Source organism: Panulirus ornatus, chromosome 4 (assembly GCF_036320965.1).
Source record: "Panulirus ornatus isolate Po-2019 chromosome 4, ASM3632096v1, whole genome shotgun sequence".
NCBI lineage: Eukaryota > Metazoa > Arthropoda > Malacostraca > Decapoda > Palinuridae > Panulirus > Panulirus ornatus.
In genome coordinates, this window is record NC_092227.1 from 70149504 (window position 1) to 70177076 (window position 27573).

General features: G+C 33.2%; 1 protein-coding gene and 1 long non-coding RNA gene across 2 annotated transcripts in view; one reads left to right on the plus strand and one right to left on the minus strand.

Moving 5' to 3' along the window:
- The first annotated feature begins 19 nt into the window (after positions 1 to 19).
- Positions 20 to 27536, plus strand: LOC139767172 (uncharacterized). The gene is made up of 3 exons (XR_011717009.1): positions 20 to 164; positions 24433 to 24523; positions 27397 to 27536. It is a non-coding gene; the product is annotated as an uncharacterized lncRNA (long non-coding RNA).
- The window catches only part of LOC139767166 (propionyl-CoA carboxylase alpha chain, mitochondrial-like), a 140371-nt gene continuing 135865 nt past the window's right edge, over positions 23068 to 27573 (minus strand). The window contains exon 16 of the mRNA XM_071696198.1: positions 23068 to 24510. Coding sequence (XP_071552299.1) covers positions 24395 to 24510 — 116 coding nt within the window. The 3' untranslated portion in view covers positions 23068 to 24394. The remainder of the gene's footprint in view (positions 24511 to 27573) is intronic.

Here is a 27573-nt window from a genome sequence, read left to right on the forward strand (position 1 = left end):
TTGTGTACGATACTCTGAGAATCAAAGTGGTGACGCTATATCATAATCTCAATGGCGGTTGGTCGTCAATTGTGCCCAAAGTAAAGTGAAAACTGCATTGCATGCTGATCAGTTGCACTTCGTGGGGATTTCCCTTCTCCCAAGACACAACGCACCTGCCACAGGTAAGAGCCACGTATATAGTGAGAGGATGTATGGTCGTAGAAATGTATTGTGCATCAGACGAAGGTGTTTAAAGATCTTTCGATGTGTGGTTATAACGTGACGCTTACGGCCTTGATAGCAGTCGACAGGCGTTAAGCCTAACCAACCACCCGTAAGAGAATGAATTATTTCCTTTGTTATCCCACAAGCTTATACTTTGACATGCTTTAGTTGGTTCATTACCTCCGTCCTTGTTATATGCTACTTTATTACCTCACCGTTTATACTTTGTTTAACTTGCATGTTGGTTAATTGTCTTGTTTACTTACAATATGTGTTTTGTCTTTCTGTTTATACTTTATCTTACTAGATATTGGTTCATCATTTCACAAGTTTATACTTTGTTTTACTTGGTTTACGTTGGTTCATTATTTCATAAGTTTATGCACTGTTGATTTATGTTTGCTCATAATCTCACAAGTGTATTCTCTGTTAACATAGCTTATGTTGGCTCGTAATCTCACAAGTTATGCTCTGTTAACTTACTTTATATTGGCTCATAATCTCGCACGTGTAACCTTTCCTAGCTTATCTTATGTAGGCTCATTATCTCACAAGTGATGCTCTCTTACTTTAGTTGGTTCATTATCTCAAGTTATGCTGTTAACTTTCTTTATGTAGGATCATTATCTTACAAGTTATACTCTGTTAAATTACTTTATGTTGGTTCATTTTCTCATGAAAATATACTTTGCCTGCTTTATTTCATTTATAAGTTAATACTTTATTCACCTTACTTCGTTAATTATCTCAGTGTTTGAAATTTGTAAACTTACTTTTGCCAGTGAGTAATTGTAAGTAATGTCGATATTATCAAAATGATTTAACACTTTTCAAACAAACGTAACAAAAAGTTCTCAGAAAATGAGAAATAAGGATAGATTTGGTGAGAAAATGGCTGACACAATATGGTAATTTATTATGCTGTGTTGTGATTGACTTAGGAACCTTTGTCCAGTTTTGCAAATTCTTACTTCTCTGGAAACCCTTATGAGAAACTTAGAGAAAATTCTTGATCATTGGTAGCAATCAGTTTGGTTGAGTTTTCCTCTACAGAGTTCATGTCACTTCTTATCAAATGTCGCATTAAGCATGGAATTTTTTAGCCCAATATTCACCACATGAACTTGGCATAGTGAGAGATCGTAGAGATCACTTTTTGACGTGGTTGCGTGTCTGCTGTTGGAAGCCAAGTTGCCAAAGAAATTATATCCTTTTTGCCAACCTTTCCTCACTAATTCTTTCCATATGTCCAAACCACTTCAGGACACTTTCTTCAGCTATCTCATTATTTGCTGGATCAAACCACCTCAAATATTTCATTTCTAACAAAGTCACCCTCCGCACATCTTGGTTTAGAGTCCATGCCACGCACTCACTCAGCATCGCTGGGACCACTGTACTTTCAAACATAACCATTTTCACACCCCCAGATAACGACCTTACATTCCATACATTCTTCACTGCTTCCAAAACCTTCCCCCCCTCACCCCTTATGACTTGCTTCCGATTCCATAGTACCATTACCCGCCATGTCCTCTCCAAGGTATCTAAAGCAACTTTAATATATATTTTTCATACTTATTCGTCATTTCCAGCATTAGCGAGGTAGCGTCAACACTAGATGACTGAGCCTGAGAGAGAAAAATCCTCACCTGGCCCATGTCTCTGTTACTGTTTTTGGAAAATTAAGCAGGAGGGGAAGATATCCAATCCCTAACTTCCATCCCTTTTAGTCGCCTTCTACGATAAGCAGGGAACATGTAGGAAAATTCTTTGTCCCCTATCCCCAGGGATAATACATACATACATATATTGGAAAGGATCACAGTTTTGCGCGTGATCAAGATATTCCTATGAGTCCACGGGAAAAATGAAACACGAAAAGTTCCCAAGTGCACTTTCGTGTAATAATCACATCATCAGGGGAGACACAAGGGGGAAATATAACAGTCAGTTGATATACATCGAAGAGACGAAGCTAGGACGTCATTTGGTAAACATGTGATTGACAATCACATGTTTACCAAGTGGCGTCCTAGCTTCGTCTCTTCGATGTATATCAACTGACTTATATTTCTCTCTTGTGTCTCCCCTAATGATGTGATTATTACATGAAAGTGCACTTGGGAACTTTTCGTGTTTCATTTTCCCCGTGGACTCATAGGAATATATATATATATATATATATATATATATATATATATATATATATATATATATATATATATATTTTATTATTATTTTGCTTTGTCGCTGTCTCCCGCGTTTGCGAGGTAGCGCAAGGAAACAGACGAAAGAAATGGCCCAACCCACCCCCATACACATGTATATACATACACGTCCACACACGCAAATATACATACCTATACATCTCAATGTACACATATATATACACACACAGACACATACATATATACCCATGCACACAATTCACACTGTCTTTATTCATTCCCATCGCCACCTCGCCACACATGGAATACCATCCCTCTCCCCCCTCATGTGTGCGAGGTAGCGCTAGGAAAAGACCGTAAAATTTTCAGCATTGATGTTTTTACGCTTGCTGAATTAGAATCTCTGGTCAAAACCTTAAAATTCGTGTAATTAGTGAAGTAATTAGCATATTAATATAATCATAATTAATATGTATGTAATTAAGCGTTTAATTTTACGAAATGCAGTCTTTTGACACGATATCCTTAATCACCATAAAGAATTCCACATATTACCAGATTTTCATAAAAATCTGGAGAAGTTGAAAATCTGAGCAAAATATTATCCAAGGCTTGAATTTTTCTCGATTTTTTTGGAAAAATAGATTTTCGTAAAATTTTCAGCATTGATGTTTTTACGTTTGCTGAATCAGAATCTCTGGTGAAAACCTTAAAATTCGTGTAATTAATCAAGTGATTAGCATATTACTATAATCGTGATTAATGTTAAGTAAGTAATTGAGCGCTTGATTTTACGAAATGCAGTATTTTCACTCTGTATCAGTAATCACCATATAGAATACGACGTATTCCCAGATTTTCATTAAAATGAGAAAAAGTTGAATATCTGAGGAAAATATTGATTTTTTTGAAAAAATAGATTTTTGTAAAATTTTCAACATTGATATTTTTACGTTTGCTGAATTAGAATCTGTGGTGAAAACCTTATAATTCGTGTAAATACTCAAGTAATTAGCATATTAATATAATCATGATTGATATTATGTAATTAAGCGTTTAATTTTACGAAATGCCGTCTTTTGACACGATATCCTTAATCACCATAAAGAATTCCACATATTACCAGATTTTCATGAAAATCTGGAAAAGTTGAAAATCTGAGCAAAATATTATCCAAGGCTATAGCCTTGGATTTTTCTTGATTTTTTTGGAAAAATAGATTTTCGTAGAATTTTCAGCATTGATGTTTTTAAGTTTGCTGAATTAGAATCTGTGGTGAAAACCTTAAAATTCGTGTAATTAGTCAAGTAATTAGCATATTAATATAATCATAATTGATATTAAGTAAGTAATTACGCGTTTCATTTTACGAAATGCCGTCTTTTGACTCGATATCCTTAATCACCATAAAGAATTCCACATATTACCAGATTTTCATTAAAATCTGGAGAAGTTGAAAATCTGAGCAAAATATTATCCAAGGCTATAGCCTTGGATTTTTCTTGATTTTTTTGGAAAAATAGATTTTCGTAGAATTTTCAGCATTGATGTTTTTAAGTTTGCTGAATTAGAATCTGTGGTGAAAACCTTAAAATTCGTGTAATTAGTCAAGTAATTAGCATATTAATATAATCATAATTATATGTATGTAATTAATCGTTTAATTTTACGAAATACAGTCTTTTCACACGATATCCTTAATCACCATAAAGAATTCCACATATTACCAGATTTTCATGAAAATCTGGAGAAGTTGAAAATCTGAGCAAAATATTAGCCTTGGATTTTTCTTGATTTTTTTGAAAAAAATAGATTTTCCTAAAATTTTCAACATAGATCTTTTTACGTGTCATGAAGAAGAATCTGTGGTCAAAACCTTAAAATCCGTGTAAATAGTCGAGTAATTAGCATATCAATGTAATGAAAATTAATATTAAGTGTATAATAAGCGTTGAATTTTACGAAATGCAGTGTTTTGACTCTATATCCTTAATCACCATAAAGAATTCCACATATTACCAGATTTTCATTAAAATCTGGAGAAGTTGAAAATCTGAGCAAAATATTATCCTTGGATTTTTCTAGATTTTTTTGAAAAAATAGAATTTCCTAAACTTTTCAGCATAGATCTTTTTACGTGTGCCGAAGAAGAATCTGTGGTCAAAACCTTAAAGTTCGTGTAATTAGTCGAGTAATTAGCATATTAATATAATCGTGATTAATGTTAAGTAAGTAATTAAGGGTTGAATTTTACGAAATGCAGTATTTTGACTCTATATCCTTAATCACAACCAAAGAATACGACATATTACCAGATTTTCATGAAAATCTGGAGAAGTTGAAAATCTGTTTTTTGGAAGAATAGATTTTCGTAGAATTTTCAGCATTAATGTTTTTAAGTTTGCTGAATTAGAATCTGTGGTGAAAACCTTAAAATTCGTGTAATTAGTCAAGTAATTAGCATATTAATATAATCATAATTGATATTAAGTAAGTAATTACGCGTTTCATTTTACGAAATGCCGTCTTTTGACTCGATATCCTTAATCACCATAAAGAATTCCACATATTACCAGATTTTCATTAAAATCTGGAGAAGTTGAAAATCTTGATTTTTTTGAAAAAATAGATTTTCCTAAAATTTTCAGCATTAATGTTTTTACGTTTGCTGAATTAGAATCTGTGGTGAAAACCTTAAAATTCGTGTAATTAGTCAAGTAATTAGCATATTAATATAATTAATATTAAGTATTTAATTAAGCGTTTAATTTTACAAAATGCAGTCTTTTGACACGATTTCCTTAATCACCATAAAGAATTCCACATATTACCAGATTTTCAGTAAAATCTGGAGAAGTTGAAAATCTGAGCAAAATATTATCCCTTGGATTTTTCTTGATTTTTTTGAAAAAATAGATTTTCCTAAAATTTTCAGCATTAATGTTTTTACGTTTGCTGAATTAGAATCTGTGGTGAAAACCTTAAAATTCGTGTAATTAGTCAAGTAATTAGCGTATTAATATAATTAATATTAAGTATGTAATTAAGCGTTTAATTTTAGAAAATGCAGTCTTTTGACACGATTTCCTTAATCACCATAAAGAATTCCACATATTACCAGATTTTCAGTAAAATCTGGAGAAGTTGAAAATCTGAGCAAAATATTTTTCTTGATTTTTTTGAAAAAATAGATTTTCCTAAACTTTTCAGCATAGATCTTTTTACGTGTGCTGAAGAAGAATCTGTGATTAAAAACCTTAAAATTCGTGTAATTAGTCGAGTAATTAGCATATTAATATAATCGTGATTAATGTTAAGTAAGTAATTAAGGGTTGAATTTTACGAAATGCAGTATTTTGACTCTATATCCTTAATCACCACAAAGAATACGACATATTACCAGATTTTCATGAAAATCTGGAGAAGTTGAAAATCTGAGCAAAATATTATCCAAGGCTATAGCCTTGGATTTTTCTTGATTTTTTTGGAAAAATAGATTTTCGTAGAATTTTCAGCATTGATGTTTTTAAGTTTGCTGAATTAGAATCTGTGGTGAAAACCTTAAAATTCGTGTAATTAGTCAAGTAATTAGCATATTAATATAATCATAATTGATATTAAGTAAGTAATTACGCGTTTCATTTTACGAAATGCCGTCTTTTGACTCGATATCCTTAATCACCATAAAGAATTCCACATATTACCAGATTTTCATTAAAATCTGGAGAAGTTGAAAATCTGAGCAAAATATCCTTGGATTTTTCTTGATTTTTTTGAAAAATAGATTTTCGTAGAATTTTCAGCATTGATGTTTTTAAGTTTGCTGAATTAGAATCTGTGGTGAAAACCTTAAAATTCGTGTAATTAGTCAAGTAATTAGCATATTAATATAATTAATATTAAGTATGTAATTAAGCGTTTAATTTTACAAAATGCAGTCTTTTGACACGATTTCCTTAATCACCATAAAGAATTCCACATATTACCAGATTTTCAGTAAAATCTGGAGAAGTTGAAAATCTGAGCAAAATATTATCCCAGGCTTTAGCCTTGGATTTTTCTTGATTTTTTTGAAAAAATAGATTTTCCTAAACTTTTCAGCATAGATCTTTTTACGTGTGCTGAAGAAGAATCTGTGATGAAAACCTTAAAATTCGTGTAATTAGTCGAGTAATTAGCATATTAATATAATCGTGATTAATGTTAAGTAAGTAATTAAGGGTTGAATTTTACGAAATGCAGTATTTTGACTCTATATCCTTAATCACCACAAAGAATACGACATATTACCAGATTTTCATGAAAATCTGGAGAAGTTGAAAATCTGAGCAAAATATTATCCAAGGCTATAGCCTTGGATTTTTCTTGATTTTTTTGGAAAAATAGATTTTCGTAGAATTTTCAGCATTGATGTTTTTAAGTTTGCTGAATTAGAATCTGTGGTGAAAACCTTAAAATTCGTGTAATTAGTCAAGTAATTAGCATATTAATATAATCATAATTGATATTAAGTAAGTAATTACGCGTTTCATTTTACGAAATGCCGTCTTTTGACTCGATATCCTTAATCACCATAAAGAATTCCACATATTACCAGATTTTCACCAGATTCATTAAATCTGGAGAAGAAAATCTGAGCAAAATATTATCCAAGGCTATAACCTTGGATTTTTCTTGATTTTTTTGAAAAAATAGATTTTCCTAAAATTTTCAGCATTAATGTTTTTACGTTTGCTGAATTAGAATCTGTGGTGAAAACCTTAAAATTCGTGTAATTAGTCAAGTAATTAGCATATTAATATAATTAATATTAAGTATGTAATTAAGCGTTTAATTTTACAAAATGCAGTCTTTTGACACGATATCCTTAATCACCACAAAGAATACGACATATTACCAGATTTTCATGAAAATCTGGAGAAGTTGAAAATCTGAGCAAAATATTATCCAAGGCTATAACCTTGGATTTTTCTTGATTTTTTTGGAAAAATAGATTTTCGTAGAATTTTCAGCATTGATGTTTTTAAGTTTGCTGAATTAGAATCTGTGGTGAAAACCTTAAAATTCGTGTAATTAGTCAAGTAATTAGCATATTAATATAATCATAATGATTAAGTAAGTAATTACGCGTTTAATTTTACGAAATGCAGTCTTTTGACTCGATATCCTTAATCACCATAAAGAATTCCACATATTACCAGATTTTCATTAAAATCTGGAGAAGTTGAAAATCTGAGCAAAATATTATCCAAGGCTATAGCCTTGGATTTTTCTTGATTTTTTTGAAAAAATAGATTTTCGTAGAACTTTTCAGCATAGATGTTTTTAAGTTTGCTGAATTAGAATCTGTGGTGAAAACCTTAAAATTCGTGTAATTAGTCGAGTAATTAGCATATTAATATAATCGTGATTAATGTTAAGTAAGTAATTAAGGGTTGAATTTTACGAAATGCAGTATTTTGACTCTATATCCTTAATCACCACAAAGAATACGACATATTACCAGATTTTCATGAAAATCTGGAGAAGTTGAAAATCTGAGCAAAATATTATCCAAGGCTATAAGCCTTGGATTTTTCTTGATTTTTTTGGAAAAATAGATTTTCGTAGAATTTTCAGCATTGATGTTTTTAAGTTTGCTGAATTAGAATCTGTGGTGAAAACCTTAAAATTCGTGTAATTAGTCAAGTAATTAGCATATTAATATAATCATAATTGATATTAAGTAAGTAATTACGCGTTTCATTTTACGAAATGCCGTCTTTTGACTCGATATCCTTAATCACCATAAAGAATTCCACATATTACCAGATTTTCATTAAAATCTGGAGAAGTTGAAAATCTGAGCAAAATATTATCCAAGGCTATAACCTTGGATTTTTCTTGATTTTTTTGGAAAAATAGATTTTCGTAGAATTTTCAGCATTGATGTTTTTAAGTTTGCTGAATTAGAATCTGTGGTGAAAACCTTAAAATTCGTGTAATTAGTCAAGTAATTAGCATATTAATATAATTAATATTAAGTATGTAATTAAGCGTTTAATTTTACAAAATGCAGTCTTTTGACACGATTTCCTTAATCACCATAAAGAATTCCACATATTACCAGATTTTCAGTAAAATCTGGAGAAGTTGAAAATCTGAGCAAAATATTATCCCAGGCTTTAGCCTTGGATTTTTCTTGATTTTTTTGAAAAAATAGATTTTCCTAAACTTTTCAGCATAGATCTTTTTACGTGTGCTGAAGAAGAATCTGTGATGAAAACCTTAAAATTCGTGTAATTAGTCGAGTAATTAGCATATTAATATAATCGTGATTAATGTTAAGTAAGTAATTAAGGGTTGAATTTTACGAAATGCAGTATTTTGACTCTATATCCTTAATCACCACAAAGAATACGACATATTACCAGATTTTCATGAAAATCTGGAGAAGTTGAAAATCTGAGCAAAATATTATCCAAGGCTATAACCTTGGATTTTTCTTGATTTTTTTGGAAAAATAGATTTTCGTAGAATTTTCAGCATTGATGTTTTTAAGTTTGCTGAATTAGAATCTGTGGTGAAAACCTTAAAATTCGTGTAATTAGTCAAGTAATTAGCATATTAATATAATCATAATTGATATTAAGTAAGTAATTACGCGTTTCATTTTACGAAATGCCGTCTTTTGACTCGATATCCTTAATCACCATAAAGAATTCCACATATTACCAGATTTTCATTAAAATCTGGAGAAGTTGAAAATCTGAGCAAAATATTATCCAAGGCTATAGCCTTGGATTTTTCTTGATTTTTTTGGAAAAATAGATTTTCGTAGAATTTTCAGCATTGATGTTTTTAAGTTTGCTGAATTAGAATCTGTGGTGAAAACCTTAAAATTCGTGTAATTAGTCAAGTAATTAGCATATTAATATAATTAATATTAAGTATGTAATTAAGCGTTTAATTTTACAAAAGGCAGTCTTTTGACACGATTTCCTTAATCACCATAAAGAATTCCACATATTACCAGATTTTCAGTAAAATCTGGAGAAGTTGAAAATCTGAGCAAAATATTATCCAAGGCTATAACCTTGGATTTTTCTTGATTTTTTTGGAAAAATAGATTTTCGTAGAATTTTCAGCATTGATGTTTTTAAGTTTGCTGAATTAGAATCTGTGGCGAAAACCTTAAAATTCGTGTAATTAGTCAAGTAATTAGCATATTAATATAATCATAATTGATATTAAGTAAGTAATTACGCGTTTCATTTACGAAATGCCGTCTTTTGACTCGATATCCTTAATCACCATAAAGAATTCCACATATTACCAGATTTTCATTAAAATCTGGAGAAGTTGAAAATCTGAGCAAAATATTTTTTTGGAAAAATAGATTTTCGTAGAATTTTCAGCATTGATGTTTTTAAGTTTGCTGAATTAGAATCTGTGGTGAAAACCTTAAAATTCGTGTAATTAGTCAAGTAATTAGCATATTAATATAATTAATATTAAGTATGTAATTAAGCGTTTAATTTTACAAAATGCAGTCTTTTGACACGATTTCCTTAATCACCATAAAGAATTCCACATATTACCAGATTTTCAGTAAAATCTGGAGAAGTTGAAAATCTGAGCAAAATATTATCCCAGGCTTTAGCCTTGGATTTTTCTTGATTTTTTTGAAAAAATAGATTTTCCTAAACTTTTCAGCATAGATCTTTTTACGTGTGCTGAAGAAGAATCTGTGATGAAAACCTTAAAATTCGTGTAATTAGTCGAGTAATTAGCATATTAATATAATCGTGATTAATGTTAAGTAAGTAATTAAGGGTTGAATTTTACGAAATGCAGTATTTTGACTCTATATCCTTAATCACCACAAAGAATACGACATATTACCAGATTTTCATGAAAATCTGGAGAAGTTGAAAATCTGAGCAAAATATTATCCAAGGCTATAGCCTTGGATTTTTCTTGATTTTTTTGGAAAAATAGATTTTCGTAGAATTTTCAGCATTGATGTTTTTAAGTTTGCTGAATTAGAATCTGTGGTGAAAACCTTAAAATTCGTGTAATTAGTCAAGTAATTAGCATATTAATATAATCATAATTGATATTAAGTAAGTAATTACGCGTTTCATTTTACGAAATGCCGTCTTTTGACTCGATATCCTTAATCACCATAAAGAATTCCACATATTACCAGATTTTCATTAAAATCTGGAGAAGTTGAAAATCTGAGCAAAATATTATCCAAGGCTATAACCTTGGATTTTTCTTGATTTTTATGAAAAAATAGATTTTTCTAAAATTTTCAGCATTAATGTTTTTACGTTTGCTGAATTAGAATCTGTGGTGAAAACCTTAAAATTCGTGTAATTAGTCAAGTAATTAGCATATTAATATAATTAATATTAAGTATGTAATTAAGCGTTTAATTTTACAAAATGCAGTCTTTTGACACGATTTCCTTAATCACCATAAAGAATTCCACATATTACCAGATTTTCATTAAAATCTGGAGAAGTTGAAAATCTGAGCAAAATATTATCCCAGGCTTTAGCCTTGGATTTTTCTTGATTTTTTTGAAAAAATAGATTTTCCTAAACTTTTCAGCATAGATCTTTTTACGTGTGCTGAAAAAGAATCTGTGATGAAAACCTTAAAATTCGTGTAATTAGTCGAGTAATTAGCATATTAATATAATCGTGATTAATGTTAAGTAAGTAATTAAGGGTTGAATTTTACGAAATGCAGTATTTTGACTCTATATCCTTAATCACCACAAAGAATACGACATATTACCAGATTTTCATGAAAATCTGGAGAAGTTGAAAATCTGAGCAAAATATTATCCAAGGCTATAGCCTTGGATTTTTCTTGATTTTTTTGGAAAAATAGATTTTCGTAGAATTTTCAGCATTGATGTTTTTAAGTTTGCTGAATTAGAATCTGTGGTGAAAACCTTAAAATTCGTGTAATTAGTCAAGTAATTAGCATATTAATATAATCATAATTGATATTAAGTAAGTAATTACGCGTTTCATTTTACGAAATGCCGTCTTTTGACTCGATATCCTTAATCACCATAAAGAATTCCACATATTACCAGATTTTCATTAAAATCTGGAGAAGTTGAAAATCTGAGCAAAATATTATCCAAGGCTATAACCTTGGATTTTTCTTGATTTTTTTGAAAAAATAGATTTTCCTAAAATTTTCAGCATTAATGTTTTTACGTTTGCTGAATTAGAATCTGTGGTGAAAACCTTAAAATTCGTGTAATTAGTCAAGTAATTAGCATATTAATATAATTAATATTAAGTATGTAATTAAGCGTTTAATTTTACAAAATGCAGTCTTTTGACACGATTTCCTTAATCACCATAAAGAATTCCACATATTACCAGATTTTCAGTAAAATCTGGAGAAGTTGAAAATCTGAGCAAAATATTATCCCAGGCTTTAGCCTTGGATTTTTCTTGATTTTTTTGAAAAAATAGATTTTCCTAAACTTTTCAGCATAGATCTTTTTACGTGTGCTGAAGAAGAATCTGTGATGAAAACCTTAAAATTCGTGTAATTAGTCGAGTAATTAGCATATTAATATAATCGTGATTAATGTTAAGTAAGTAATTAAGGGTTGAATTTTACGAAATGCAGTATTTTGACTCTATATCCTTAATCACCACAAAGAATACGACATATTACCAGATTTTTATGAAAATCTGGAGAAGTTGCAAAAATAGATTTTCGTAGAATTTTCAGCATTGATGTTTTTAAGTTTGCTGAATTAGAATCTGTGGTGAAAACCTTAAAATTCGTGTAATTAGTCAAGTAATTAGCATATTAATATAATCATAATTGATATTAGGTAAGTAATTACGCGTTTCATTTTACGAAATGCCGTCTTTTGACTCGATATCCTTAATCACCATAAAGAATTCCACATATTACCAGATTTTCAGTAAAATCTGGAGAAGTTGAAAATCTGAGCAAAATATTATCCAAGGCTAGCCTTGGATTTTTCTTGATTTTTTTGAAAAAATAGATTTTCCTAAAATTTTCAGCATAGATCTTTTTACGTGTGCTGAAGAGGAATCTGTGGTCAAAACCTTAAAATTTATGTAATTAGTCGAGTAATTAGCATATTAATATAATCGTGATTGTTAAGTAATTAAGCACTGAATTTTACAAAATGCATTATTTTGACTCTATATCCTTAATCACCATATAGAATATGACATATTCCCAGATTTTCATTAAAATCTGAAGGAGTTGAAATTCTGAGGAAAATATATTTCTTGATTCTTTGAATAAATAGATTTTCCTAAAATTTTCAATATTGATGTTTTTACGTGTGCTGAATAAGAATCTGTTGTCAAAACCTTAAAATTCGTGTAATTAGTCGAGTAATTAGCATATTAATATAATTATAATTAATGAGTATATAATTAAGCTATTAATTTTACGAAATGCAGTATTTTGACATGATATCCTTAGTCACCATAAAGATTTCCACATATTACCAGATTTTCATTCAAATCTGAACAAGAAAATCTGAGCAAAATATTATCCTTGGCTCTTTCTTGATTTTTTGAACAAGTAGATTTTCCTAAAATTTTCAGCATTGATGTTTTTACGTGTGCTGAATTAGAATCTGTGGTCAAAACCTTAAAATTCGTGTAATTACTCGAGTAATTAGCATATTGATATAATTATAATTAATGTTAAGTATATAATCAAGCGCTTAATTTTACGAAATGCAGTATTTCAACATGATATCCTTAACCACCATATAGAATACAATATATTCTCAGATTTTCATTAAAATCTGAAGAAGTGAAAATCTGAGCAAAATATTATGTAAGGCTAAAGTTTAGCCTTGGATTTTTCTTGATTTTTTTGAAAAAATAGATTTTCCTAAAATTTTCAGCATAGATTTTTTACGTGTGCTGAATAAGAACCTGTGGTCAAGACCTTAAAACTCGTGTAATTAGTCGAGTATTTATTAATATAATCAAAATTAGTATTAAGTATGTAATTAAGCGTTGAATTTTACGAAATGCAGTATTTTGACTCTATATCCTTAATCACCATATAGAATAATACACATTCCCAGATTTTCATTAAAATATGAAGAAGTGAATATCTGAGGAAAATATTATCCAAGGCCTTGGATTTTTCTTGATCTTTTTGAAAAAATAGATTTTCGTAAAATTTTCAGCATTGATGTTTTTACGTTTGCTGAATTAAAATCTCTGGTCAAAACCTTAAAATTCGTGTAATTAGTCAAGTAATTAGCATATTGATATAATCATAATTAATATTAAGTATGTAATTAAGCGTTTAATTTTACCAAAAGCAGTCTTTTGACACGATATCCTTAATCACCATAAAGAATTCCACATATTACCAGATTTTCATTAAATTCTGAAGAAGTTGAAAATCTGAGCAAAATATTCTAGGCTATATAATATAGCCTTGGATTTTTTTTTTTTTTTTGAAAAATAGATTTTCCTAAAAATTTCATTATTGATGTTTTTACGTGTGCTGAATAAGAATCTGTGGTCAAAACCTTAAAACTCGTGTAATTAGTCGAGTAATTAGCATATTGATATAATCATAATTAATATGTATGTAATTAAGCGTTTAATTTTACGAAATGCAGTCTTTTGACACGATATCCTTAATCACCATAAAGAATTCCACATATTCCTAGATTTTCCTTAAAATCTGAAGAAGTTAAAAATCTGAGCAAAATATTGTCCAAGGCTTTAGTAACTTGGATTTTTCTTGATTTTTTTGAAAAAAATAGATTTTCCTAAAATTTTCAGCATAGATGTTTTTACGTGTGCTGAATAAGAATCTGTGGTCAAAACCTTAAAATTCGTGTAATTAGTCGAGTAATTAGCATATTAATATAATTATAATAAATTTTAAGTGTAATTTAGCGCTTAATTTTACGAAATGCAGTCTTTTGACTCGATATCCTTAATCACCATATAGAAAACGACATATTCCCAAATTTTCATTAAATTCTGAAGAAGTTGAAAATCTGAGCAAAATATTCTGGGTATAGCCTTGGATTTTTTTTATTTTTTTTTTAAAATAGATTTTCCTAAAAATGTTATTATTGATGTTTTTACGTGTGCTGAATAAGAAGCTGTGGTCAAAACCTTAAAATTCATGTAATTAGTCGAGTAATTAGCATAGATATAATCATAATTAATATTAAGTATGTAATTAAGCGTTTAATTTTACGAAATGCAGTCTTTTGACACGATATCTTTAATCGCCATAAAGAATTCCACATATTCCCAGATTTTCATTAAAATCTGAAGTTGAAAATATTAAATTTAGCCTTGGATTTTTCTTGATTTCTTTAAAAAAATATTTTCCTAAAATTTTCAGCATGGATGTTTTTACGTGTGCTGAATAAGAATCTGTTATCAAAACCTTAAAATTCGTGTAATTAGCTGAGTAATTAGCACATTAATATAATTATAATTATGTAATTAAGCGCTTAATTTTATGAAATGCAGTATTTTGACTCGATATCCTTAATCACCATATAGAATACGACATATTCCCACAATTTCATTTAAATGTGAAGAAGGTGAAAATCTGAGCAAAATATTATTATTTGATTTTTCTTGATTTTATTGAAAAAATAGATTTTCCTAAAATTTTCAGCATTGATGTTTTTACGTGTGCTGTATAAAAATCTGTGGTCAAAACCTTAAATTTCGTGTAATTAGTCGAGTAATTAGCGTATTAATATAATTATAATTAATATTATGTAGTTGAGCGCTTAATTTTACAAAATGCAGTATTTTGACTCGATATCCTTAATCACCATATATAATACGATATATTCCCAGATTTTTATTAAAATCCGAAGAAGTTGAAAATCTGAGCAAAATATTATCCATTTTTCTTGATTTTTTTTTTTTTCTTTGAAAAAATAGATTTTCCTAAAATTTTCACCATAGATGTTTTTACGTGTGCTGAATAAGAATCTGTGGTCAAAACCTTAAAATTCGTGTAATTAGTCCAGTAATTTGCATGTTAATATAATCGTGATTAATGTTAAGTATGTAATTATGCGCTTAATTTTACGAAATGCAGTATTTTGACTCTATATACTTAATCACCATATAGAATACGACATATTCCCATATTTTCATTAAAATCTGAAGTTGAAAATCTGAGCAAAATATTATCCAAGGTTATAGCCTTAGATTTTTCTTGATTTTTTTGAAAAAATAGATTTTCCTAAAATTTTCCTCATACATGTTTTCACGATAATTTGGGTATAGATGTTATTTTACACGCTGAATAAGTATTTCGAGTAAAATGACTGCATTTCGCATTATTAATGCCTTTAATTACCCCGTAAATTTATAAATTTAATATGCTAATTACTCTACTAATTACACGAATTTTTGGGTTTTGGCCACAGATTCGTATTCAGCATACGAAAAAGCATCTAATCTGAAATTAAGAAAATCCATTTTTTTAAAAAAAAATCAAGAAAAATCCAAGGCCTTGCGATTTTCCTCAGATTTTCAACTTCTGATTATGATGAAAATCGGGTTATAGATGTTATTTTACATGCTGATTAAGTATTTCGAGTCAAATGACTGCATTTCGCATTATTGATGCCTTTAATTATCCCTTAGATTAATTATATTAATATGCTAATTACTCAACTAAATACATGAATTTTTTAGGCTTTGACCACTGATTCGTATTCAGCATACCTAAAAGCATCTATCCTGAAATTTTCAAGAAAATCCATTTTTTGAAAAAATCAAAAAAAAATCCAAGGCTATAGCCTTATTTTGCTCCTAATCACAGGTCATTCAGACAGCCAAACAATACTCTGGCCCCAGATACGTAATCAACATGAAAAATACTCGTTATACTGAGGTTATGACGGAAATTCATTTTATTTTCTTTTGGAGAAATGCCAAAAAACGCAGGCTAGTTAAGGGTGGTTTTTAACCCAAAAAAACTTTTTGTTCTGAATTTGAAATGTAACGTAAGTAAACATTTTTATGCTTGAAATAATAATGGAAAACATCACATAATGCTTCCCCTGACCAATAGATAACCTATAAATAGGAAGCAAACGATGAGAAAAAAAATTTCAAATTGTTATCATTGAATGACTTAGGGAACAAAATCCTATTAAATATGTCAATCGTAGATATATCACTAGCATGACATATCCTATTAAATGATATGTCAATCATAGATATACGATTATCATGAAATATATTCCTTACAGTGAGGTTTTAATGCAAATGTATTTCCCTGAGATAAATACTAAAATTTGGAGGAAATAGTTCAGGGTAGTTCTTTAGACCAAAAAGGTTTTTGCTTAAAACATGAAATATAACAATAAAAATTTTCTACTCATTCACTTCCTATTTATGGATAACCTATAAGTCAGGGGAAGCATTATGAGATATTTTCCATGATTGATTCAAGTATAAAAGCATTTAATTATATTTCAATTTTGAAACAAAAAGTTTTTTAGGTTAAAGTAACACCTTGAACTATTATTTGCAATTATAGGTATTTTTCCGAAAAAACAAATAAGGATTATTGTTCATGCTGATTTTGTATCTGGGGCTAAAATATTGTTTGGCTGTCTTTATGATCTGTAATTAAGGCTTCCCCTGGCCGATAGATAACCCATAAATAGGAAGCGAATGAGTAGAAAAGTTTTTCAAAATACCCAAATCAGCCAGGGCACTTTTCTTAGCTTAAAATTGACACAGTTATGGACGTTTGGTGCTTTAGGGCATCCTGAGAACCGAATGAAGTTGTTGAGATAAAATACTTGAATCAGTCGGGGCACTTTTCTGAGCCTAAACTCGACACAGGCACAGGGACCTGTGGTGCTTGACCACGTTCTGAAAGCGGAACGAAGTTGTTGATATGAAGTACCTGAGTCTTTCGGGGTACTTTTTTGTGCCTAAAATTGATACAGGTACGGACCTATGGTATTTGAGGGCATCCCGAAAGCAGAACAAAGGTGTTAAGATAAAATACACAAGTTGGTCAGGGCAGTTTTCTAAAACTAAAATTGACACAGGTACAGACAGACCTGTGGTGCTTGAGGGCATCCCAAGAGCTAAACGAAGACTTTGAGATAAAATACCAGAGTTACCTGGGCCACTTTTCTGAGCCTAAAATCAACACAGGTACATTCCTGTGATGCTTGAGCACATTCTGGGAGTGGAACGAAGTTGTTGAGATGAAATACCCGAGTCGTTCAGGGTACTTTTCTGAGCCGAAAATCAACACAGACCTTTGTTGATTGAGGGCATCCTAAGAGCCAAACAAAATCTTTGAGATAAAATACCCGAGTTGCTCCGGCCACTTTTCTGAGCCTAAAATCAACACAGGTAACGGACCTGTGGTGCTTGAGCGTTTTCCAAGAGGGGAACAGAGTTATTGAGATAAGATAACCAAGTTGGTTGGGTCACTTTTCTGAGCCTAAAATCAACACCTGTGGTGCTTGAGGGCATCCTGAGAGCTAAAAGAAGTCTTCAAGATAAAATACCAGTTTCTTAGGCAATTTTTTGAGCCTAAAAAGAGTCCTGAAAGCCGAACGAAGTCGTTGATACAATATACCCAAGTCGATCGAGGCATTTTTCTAAGCCTAAACTCAACACAGGTATGAACAGACCTGTGGTGCTTGAGCATGTTCCAAGAGTGGAACGAAGTTGTTGATAAAATACTCAAATCTGCTGGGGCACTTTTCTGAGCCTAAAATCAACACAAACAACGCAGGCACAGACGGACCTGTGGTGATTGAGGGCATTCTGAGAGCTGAACGAAGTTAAGATAAAATACCCGAGTCCTTTGGGGCAGTTTTTGAATCCTAAAATCGACACAGGTACAGGTGGACCTGTGGTGCTTGACTGCATTCTGAGAGCAGAATGGACTTTTTGAGATGAAATACCAGAGTTATTCGGGGTACTTTTCTGAGCCTAATATCAACATAGGTAGAGGGACCTGTGTCGATTGAGGGGATCCTAAGAGCCGAATGAAGTCTTTGAGATAAAATACCCGAGTTGCTCAGGCCAGTTTTCTGTGCCTAAAATTGACACAGGTATGGACCGACCTGTGGTGCTTGAGCGCATTCTGAAAATCAAAGTTGTTGAGATAAAATGCCTGAGTCGGTCGGGGCACTTTCCTGAGCCTAAAATCAAAACCTGTGGTGAATGAGCATTACGAGAGCCAAATGAAGTCTTTGGGATAAAATTCCTGAGTTGCTCAAGCCACTTTTCTGAGCCTAAAATCAACAGGTACGGATGGACCTGAGGTACTTGAGGGCATCCCGAAAGCTGAATGAAGTCTTTGAGATAAAATATGTGAGTCAGTCGGGGCAGTTTTCTAAGCCTATGGAAGGAGAGATAAGGAAGAGAGTAGTACAGTGTAGAAGAGTCATTGGGTCCCTCAATAGAAATGGTAGAGATGTAAGTATGGAAGTGAAAAGAGGATTAAGGGACAACATAGTCCTCCCAACCCTGACCTGTGCAGCTGGAACATGGACAAGGAATGAATCACAGAGGTCAAGAATCCAGGCTGTGGAAATAGCTATTTGAGAAGAGCATGTGGTGTGACTAGATGGAATGAAGAAAGAAATGAAGGGGTACATGGGAGATGTGGAATGGTCGGGAAGACATATGTAATGAATTGTGTTGTGGTAGAATGGGTGAAACGTAATACTTTGAAGTGGTGTAGGCATGTGGAAAGAATGCAAGACCACGAGTTTACATGGAGAGTGTATGATAGTACAATTAAAGGGGTTGATGTGAGTGGAAGACCACCTGTGACATGGGCAAATAGGGTGGAAGAATACTGGAGGAAGCAAAATAGTGGGAGAATGCATGGAATGGTGTATGCTAGGGAGGCATGTAATGACAGGGATAAGTGGAGACTTTTGCCATGGCCACCTCTTGATGAGAGTTCCCACAGGAAACAGGCATCAGAGACATACTGTAGATAGATAGATAGCTAGATACATTGTTGATATGACACTATGTACACAACACTGATATAATGTTGTATCAATGTTGTTCAGCAGATAGTATCAGAGGTGCATGAAAGTCATATATCAATTCACTGAGTCTGTTTGCAAATTCAATATACATTTCATGCAACACTGTCTGTTTGCAAATTCAATATACATTTCATGCAACAGCTAGTGAAAAAGATTCAACTGACTACAGCCCTGCAATATAAGCAGAAATGACAGTAACAGTTTGATGAGTAAATAATAATCTTCATGTACATATTTAATATTATATTCAGAATTTTTGTACATACCAGAGAGAAAGACCCAAACACCAGAAAATTTTGAAATCCAACATGGCTCAGGTCACTAGCATGCCAGATTTAGGGTTGCCATCCTGTATTAAACAGGGTTTATATTTTTCATTCCCTCCCTCAGACCCACTCTACAAAATTCTGTACGATTTCAAACCAGTAAAATATTGCCATTGTATATATCTACACAAAGTATTCAAAAAGCGTATGAATAATACTCATTAGTACAGGGTGTAGTTCTCATAATGAGGATGAAATGATGTGTTAAGAGTGCAGCACTATGGTTAGTGTAAGGACCACAGCAACACCATGATGGTCACCACTTTTCGAATCCATATATATTTTGTCATACATTAATTCTTTGTATTTCTTAGCTCTTTTAGTATCTTTCAAGAAGAATGTTATCATTCTAACTTGGTTGTTCTTGCCTAGTTTTTTGTTTATCTTGTGGTGAGATTGACAGAGTCTGGCAATTGCTATGGAGGTGGTTGCTTTAGTAATGAATAGTTTGTAATCATCCTTAAAATCTTAATACATTATATTTGTGACAATATAAAAGATTTTGTATTACCTGGAGCTTTTTAAGCGCTTACTGGGGAAATTTCATTCTAACAGTGTAGCTCATACCTAGATTTTTGCTGATGGGTCTTTGGTAGGTTTATTCTGAAGGCTTAATGTTATGATTGTGGTCCCTGTTTCAGAGAAAACTCTTACTTTAGGAATCTTCAAAACAGGAAAAACAACAAAAAACACCCAAAGATCTTGTCTATATTTCAAGACTTCTTCAGGGGTAAGGTAAGCTAAACTAAGCCAAGCTGAAGGATAGAAATGTTAAACACTTAAGAGAGTATCCAAAGAAGAAATAGCCTGATCTTGATAACACTGCATCCATTTGGTAAAGCTGGTAATTCTACAAAGTTTTATGTTTTTTGTGGAAAACCATCAGTGGATTACACCAATTACAAGAAAAGATTCATTATATTAGATAAAATTGGAGGTGGAACGATGGAGTGAAAAAGATTTTGAGTGATCGGGGCCTGAATATGCAGGAGGGTGAAAGGCGTGCAAGGGATAGAGTGAATTGGAACGATGTGGTATACCGGGGTCGACATGCTGTCAATAGATTGAACCAGGGCATGTGAAGCGTCTGGGGTAAACCATGGAAAGTTCTGTGGGGCCTGGATGTGGAAAGGGAGCTGTGGTTTCGGTGTGTTATTACATAACAGCTAGAGACTGAGTGTGAACGAATGGGGCCTTTGTTGTCTTTTCCTAGCACTACCTCACATACATGAGGGGGAAGGGGGTTGTTATTTCATGTGTGGCGGGGTGGCGATGGGAATGAATAAATTTAGGCAGACAGTATGAACTATGTACATGTGTATATATGTATATGTCTGTGTGTGTGTGTATATATATATGTATACGTTGGGATGTATAGGTATGTATATTTGCATGTGTGGACGTGTATGTATATACATGTGTATGTGGGTGGGTTGGGCCATTCTTTCGTCTGTTTCCTTGTGCTACCTCGCTAACGCAGGAGACAGCGACAAAGCAAAATAAATAAATAAATAATAATGAAAATAACGAGTAATAAATTTTATCAAAGTAACAGTAGTGAACCAAATAATACTGAAGCAATTTTTTTAGTGCTATAAGAATATCTTTAAAATTCTAGGGCTAATTAGATTTTCTATAAAACCTGAATGATGTGAAATTCACAGGATGGAAGAGTTATGGGGTTAAGGCTACCTACACCAACAAAATGTTTTTTACCTCCTGCAAATGTTGAGTTTAATCATAATACAATTAAGCTTATAGCTCATGTATAGTTTGTAATTCTTAGTATGTTGTTTCTTATTCTCTTTTTGAAACAAAACTTACATCCATTTTTTTAATTTGTTTCATTTATCACCATACACAAGAATTTTTCATTCTGGCTGTGGTGTTTCAGATCTGCTTTTCTTATACTCTTGTACAACTCCACTGACTTTAGATTCTGATCTTCCTTCCATACACCTTTTTTTGTTCTTTTTGTCAATCTACAGTGTGAGAAAGCCATACAGATTGACACAGTGCTCTTAATACTATTGGCTTGCTCTCAAACGAAGGAACAGTAAAGACCCACATCATACAGTAGGCAACACTTGCAATCCAATGGGCAAGAGATTGCTCATTCTATGATTCATTATAATAACCACAATAAGAAAAGCAAATTGTACTCAATTGTTCAAATGTAAATGACACTTATTACACATCAAATTTTTATCTATTTATTATACTTGATCACCATTTCCTGCATCAGCGAAGTAGCGCCAGGAAGCAGAGGAAGAATGACCCATCTACACACGCAAATATACATACCTATACATCTCAATGTACGCATATATATACACACACAGACACATACATATATACCCATGCACACAATTCACACTGTCTGCCTTTATTCATTCCCATCGCCACTTCGCCACACATGGAATACCATCCCCCTCCCCCCTCATGTGTGCGAGGTAGCGCTAGGAAAAGACAACAAAGGCCCCATTCGTTCACACTCATTCTCTAGCTGTCATGCAATAATGCCCGAAACCACAGCTCCCTTTCCACATCCAGGCCCCACACAACTTTCCATGGTTTACCCCAGACGCTTCCCATGCCCTGATTCAATCCACTGACAGCACGTCAACCCCGGTATACCACATCGATCCAATTCACTCTATTCCCTGCCCGCCTTTCACCCTCCTGCATGTTCAGGCCCCGATCACTCAAAATCTTTTTCACTCCATCTTACCACCTCCAATTTGGTCTCCCACTTCTCGTTCCCTCCACCTCTGACACATATATCCTCTTGGTCAATCTTTCCTCACTCATTCTCTCCATGTGCCCAAACCATATCAATCAAAACACCCTCTTCTGCTCTCTCAACCACGCTCTTTTTATTTCCACACATCTCTCTTACCCTTACATTACTTACTCGATCAAACCACCTCACACCACACATTGCCCTCAAACATCTCATTTCCAGCACATCCACCCTCCTGCGCACAACTCTATCCATAGCCCACGCCTCACAACCATACAACATTGTTGGAACCACTATTCCTTCAAACATACCCATTTTTGCTTTCCGAGATAATGTTCTCGACTTCCACACATTCTTCAAGGCTCCCAGGATTTTCGCCCCTCCCCCACCCTATGATTCACTTCCGCTTCCATGGTTCCATCCGCTGCCAGATCCACTCCCAGATATCTAAAACGCTTTACTTCCTCCAGTTTTTCTCCATTCAAACTTACCTCCCAATTGACTTGACCCTCAACCCTACTGTACCTAATAACCTTGCTCTTATTCACATTTACTCTTAACTTTCTTCTTTCACACACTTTACCAAACTCAGTCACCAGCTTCTGCAGTTTCTCACATGAATCAGCCACCAGCGCTGTATCATCAGCGAACAACAACTGACTCACTTCCCAAGCTCTCTCATCCACAACAGACTTCATACTTGCCCCTCTTTCCAAAACTCTTGCATTCACCTCCCTAACAACCCCATCCATAAACAAATTAAACAACCGTGGAGACATCACACACCCCTGCCGCAAACCTACATTCACTGAGAACCAATCACTTTCCTCTCTTCCTACACGTACACATGCCTTACATCCTCGATAAAAACTTTTCACTGCTTCTAACAACTTGCCTCCCACACCATATATTCTTAATACCTTCCACAAAGCATCTCTATCAACTCTATCATATGCCTTCTCCAGATCCATAAATGCTACATACAAATCCATTTGCTTTTCTAAGTATTTCTCACAAACATTCTTCAAAGCAAACACCTGATCCACACATCCTCTACCACTTCTGAAACCACACTGCTCTTCCCCAATCTGATGCTCTGTACATGCCTTCACCCTCTCAATCAATACCCTTCCATATAATTTACCAGGAATACTCAACAAACTTATACCTCTGTAATTAGAGCACTCACTCTTATCCCCTTTGCCTTTGTACAATGGCACTATGCACGCATTCCGCCAATCCTCAGGCACCTCACCATGAGTCATCCATACATTAAATAACCTTACCAACCAGTCAACAATACAGTCACCCCCTTTTTTAATAAATTCCACTGCAATACCATCCAAACCTGCTGCCTTGCCGGCTTTCATCTTCCGCAAAGCTTTTACTACCTCTTCTCTGTTTACCAAATCATTTTCCCTCACCCTCTCACTTTGCACACCACCTCGACCAAGACACCCTATATCTGCCACTCTATCATCAAACACATTCAACAAACCTTCAAAATACTCACTCCATCTACTTCTCACATCACCACTGCTTGTTATCACCTCCCCATTAGCACCCTTCACTGATGCATATATACACTTGCTTGCCTTCAGTCCATTTCCGTTGCTACCTGCCCCGCAGGAAACAGCATCGCTGACCTCCTCTTCAGCACGGTAGCACCAGGAAAACAGACAAAAAAGACCACATTGTTCACACTCAGTCTATAGCTGTGATGTGTAATGCACCAAAACAACAGCTCCCTATCCACATCCAGGCCTCACAGACCTTTTCATGGTTTACCCCAGATGTTTCACATAGTAGCAAAAAAAAATTAAGTTAATTGGTGATTTCATTTAGAACAGTGGAGTTAGGTAATGTAGATAAGTATTCACTCAAGCTCCACTAAGACCTGTTCTTCTTCCACAGTTTCCCCTTCCCTTACATGGACTGCTTTCACCTTTCCACTTGTTGCTGCTGCAAGAGAGTTCTGCATCTTCATTGCCTCTGTTAAAGAAAGGTAAGAGAAGAAATTAAGTACATATGATATTAAAATTATAGTGTGGTAGCCAGATGATTCAGTGTTCATCTGTTATGCTTGAGACTGATTCCTACTCATGCCTAACTCTTTATGCTCTCACTTCACCCAGCTATAAATGGGCATCTAGTTCAAGGCTACAAAACTGGTTCTGCGTTGGGGTTGTAGAAATATATTTTTTCTATTGTTCAAATTAATTTCCCCATCTCTCTTTTTAAAAACAGATACATTCTTTCACTTCACTGACATTGATCCAGCTTCCTTCAGTTTTTTCCAACATTTTTAGAATCTTATATGTGTGTGTGTGTGTACTTGTTCATGAAATTGGAGGGCATTATCCAGTTGTGGTGCCCCTTATCCTGAACTGTCACTAATATCACATAACTTTTTAAACTTTTGTATACTATAAGCCCCTGCTTAGCAACAGATATGCTTTGCTCTTACAACAGTTGAAAATTAAGGTACTAGGTCAGATAATGAGTTGATGTGATAGTGTAGAAAAAGTCCTTATTTCTATCTTAGTCTCTGATGCTCGTTCTCTCCAGGATTCCCAACAAGGGGATGGCCATGGCAAAAGTGCCTCCCTTGCATACACTTTCTACACATTCTTCCACTATTTTTTCCCTCCAGTATTCTCCCTCTCTATTTCTGCATGTAACAGGTGGCCTTCTCACACCAACCCCTTTAATTGTACGATCATATAGTCTCCTTGTAAACTACCAGTCTTGCATTCTTTCCACATGCACAAACAATCTAAAGTATCATGTTTCACCCACTCTATCACTCTATAATCAATTCTCTCTGCATTTCCTGCCATACCACATCTATCCTACCCCCCTTCATTTCTATCTTCATTCCACATGCTCCTCTCAAACAGCTCATTTCTACTGCCTGGATTCTTAACCTCTGTAACTCATTTCATGTCCATGTTTCATCTGCAGCCTCATTTTTGCCCCTTTTCCTTTCATTTTTGCTATAAGCCCTTGCACCTGTATCCTCCTTTTATCCTTCTTACCCATGCATGTGACAACTTCTGCCTCAGCTTCTCCCTCATTCATCAGTTCTTTTTAAAACTTATCATCATCCTTTCATTTCTTCCTCTTGATTCAGCAATTCCCCTTTCTTACTTCTCGCATTAACATTTCCACTCTTACATCCACCTCTTTTCTTTTTCACCTCCTTCCACTACAATTTCTTATTTTCCCTAAACTTTTCACTCAACTTTCTTCCAATATCCTCATCTACCCTTTGTTTGCTTTCCTCTGTCAGTTTCTAAATATTCTGCTTACACATCTTATTCCCCCTCCTTTGCTGAACTTCCAGTGGTACATTCCTTTTGAGCAATTTACCACTTATTCACTTCCACAGCATGTATAATTTCTTCCGCCCACCAGGCATTGCTCTTTTTATTTCTATATCTTATGACCTTGTATCCAACTAGCTCTACAACCTTTAATAGTATTTCTCAAAACATCTCATTCACATATGACTGCATCCCTACATTCACTACACTTCCATCTAATCTTTCAGACACCCTCCTCTCCTACTCCCTGCATTTTTTCTGATTCTTTTCAACACTTTAACCAATTCATTCTTCCTTACACCATACCTCCATTTCTTTCTGATCCTCATACCCAGAAGAAACGGGAAATGGTCAGGATCTCCAAAGAATCCTTTCACAACTTGAACATTTAGCATGACCTTTCTCAGTCTTTCATCCTCTGCCACATAGTCAAACAAAGCCTTTTGCTCTTTTCCACCATTTCTTATCCATGTACACCTGTGGATCATCTTGGTCTGAAAAAAGATGTTTGCAAGGAGTAAAGCCCTCTCAGCACAGATATCCACAAGATATCTTCCATTTTCATTTACTTCAGGCACTCCCAGTTTACCATCTGTCTCACCAATTTCATCACATCCCATTTTTGCATTCACATCACCCATTACCACCATGTTTTTCACATTCTCAAAACTGTTTATTCAGTCATTCAGTGTATAAAATATTCTTTTTTTTTCTAAAAATTGGAATATTTCTGGATATCTTAAAATATATCTTTACTTGTCATGTACTTTTTTTACAATGATGCCACACAAGCTTTTTGATTCATTTTCCATCCCTTGGTAAAGTATGTTGCATCAAGTGGTTACTTTTGCCTCACCTTGCTACATTTTGTCCTTCTCTTAAGGAAGTGTAGCCATTTCATTGTGTTTACAAAGAACTGGAAAGATAGTGGAGTACAGGATGCAAGAACTATCACTCTTGATGTGAAATTAGAGGTGTGTAGGAAGTTTGATGATGGTCAGACACCAGGAGGAAAACTGAAGATGAATTATTTTAAGAAATAGTTTAGAGAGCAAAAGGGAGGAATTACCAGTTCCCAGATACTTTGCAGTTATGAGAGAAAATTAATAGCTTTGCTGTGGGAAACATTTAAATATATAAACAAAACTATACTAATTATTGGAACATCATTATTTTGCTTGTAAGGGAATTATCAAACCAATGTATATTTATCTAACCTGGATTACAGGACTTTGAAGCTTTAATATAAATGTTTGAAAGATACAAATCTTGATTTAAAAAAGTATACCAGAATCAGAACCAGACTTGTATTTGGCTGTAGCATCCTTGTGAAGAAAGAAATGCAGAAATAATACAACTATTTGAAATGCAGACGATATAAAATAATTTAGCTGCAAGTATGACTTCTTTTTTTGTTTTGAAATGTGTTAGAACTCCACCAGGTTTTCTGAATGTTCTTTCAGTGTTGTTTAGTTTATTCAGTTTCACTTTCATCACATATTCCTTTTTCTAACACAAATATTAACCATTCAGGTATTTTTCTCTAACATAGGAAAGCTTGCAATACAACAGATGGCAAATGATGGGAATACAGAAGTATCTGGCAATTCCAGTCTGGGAAGTTCCCTCACCCTTCTAATGGTTCTCAACAGTTTCCTGTCTTGTAATGTCACTGCCAAAAAGGAGTGCAAGAATACCAATAAATGATGACACAGATTAGAATATATCA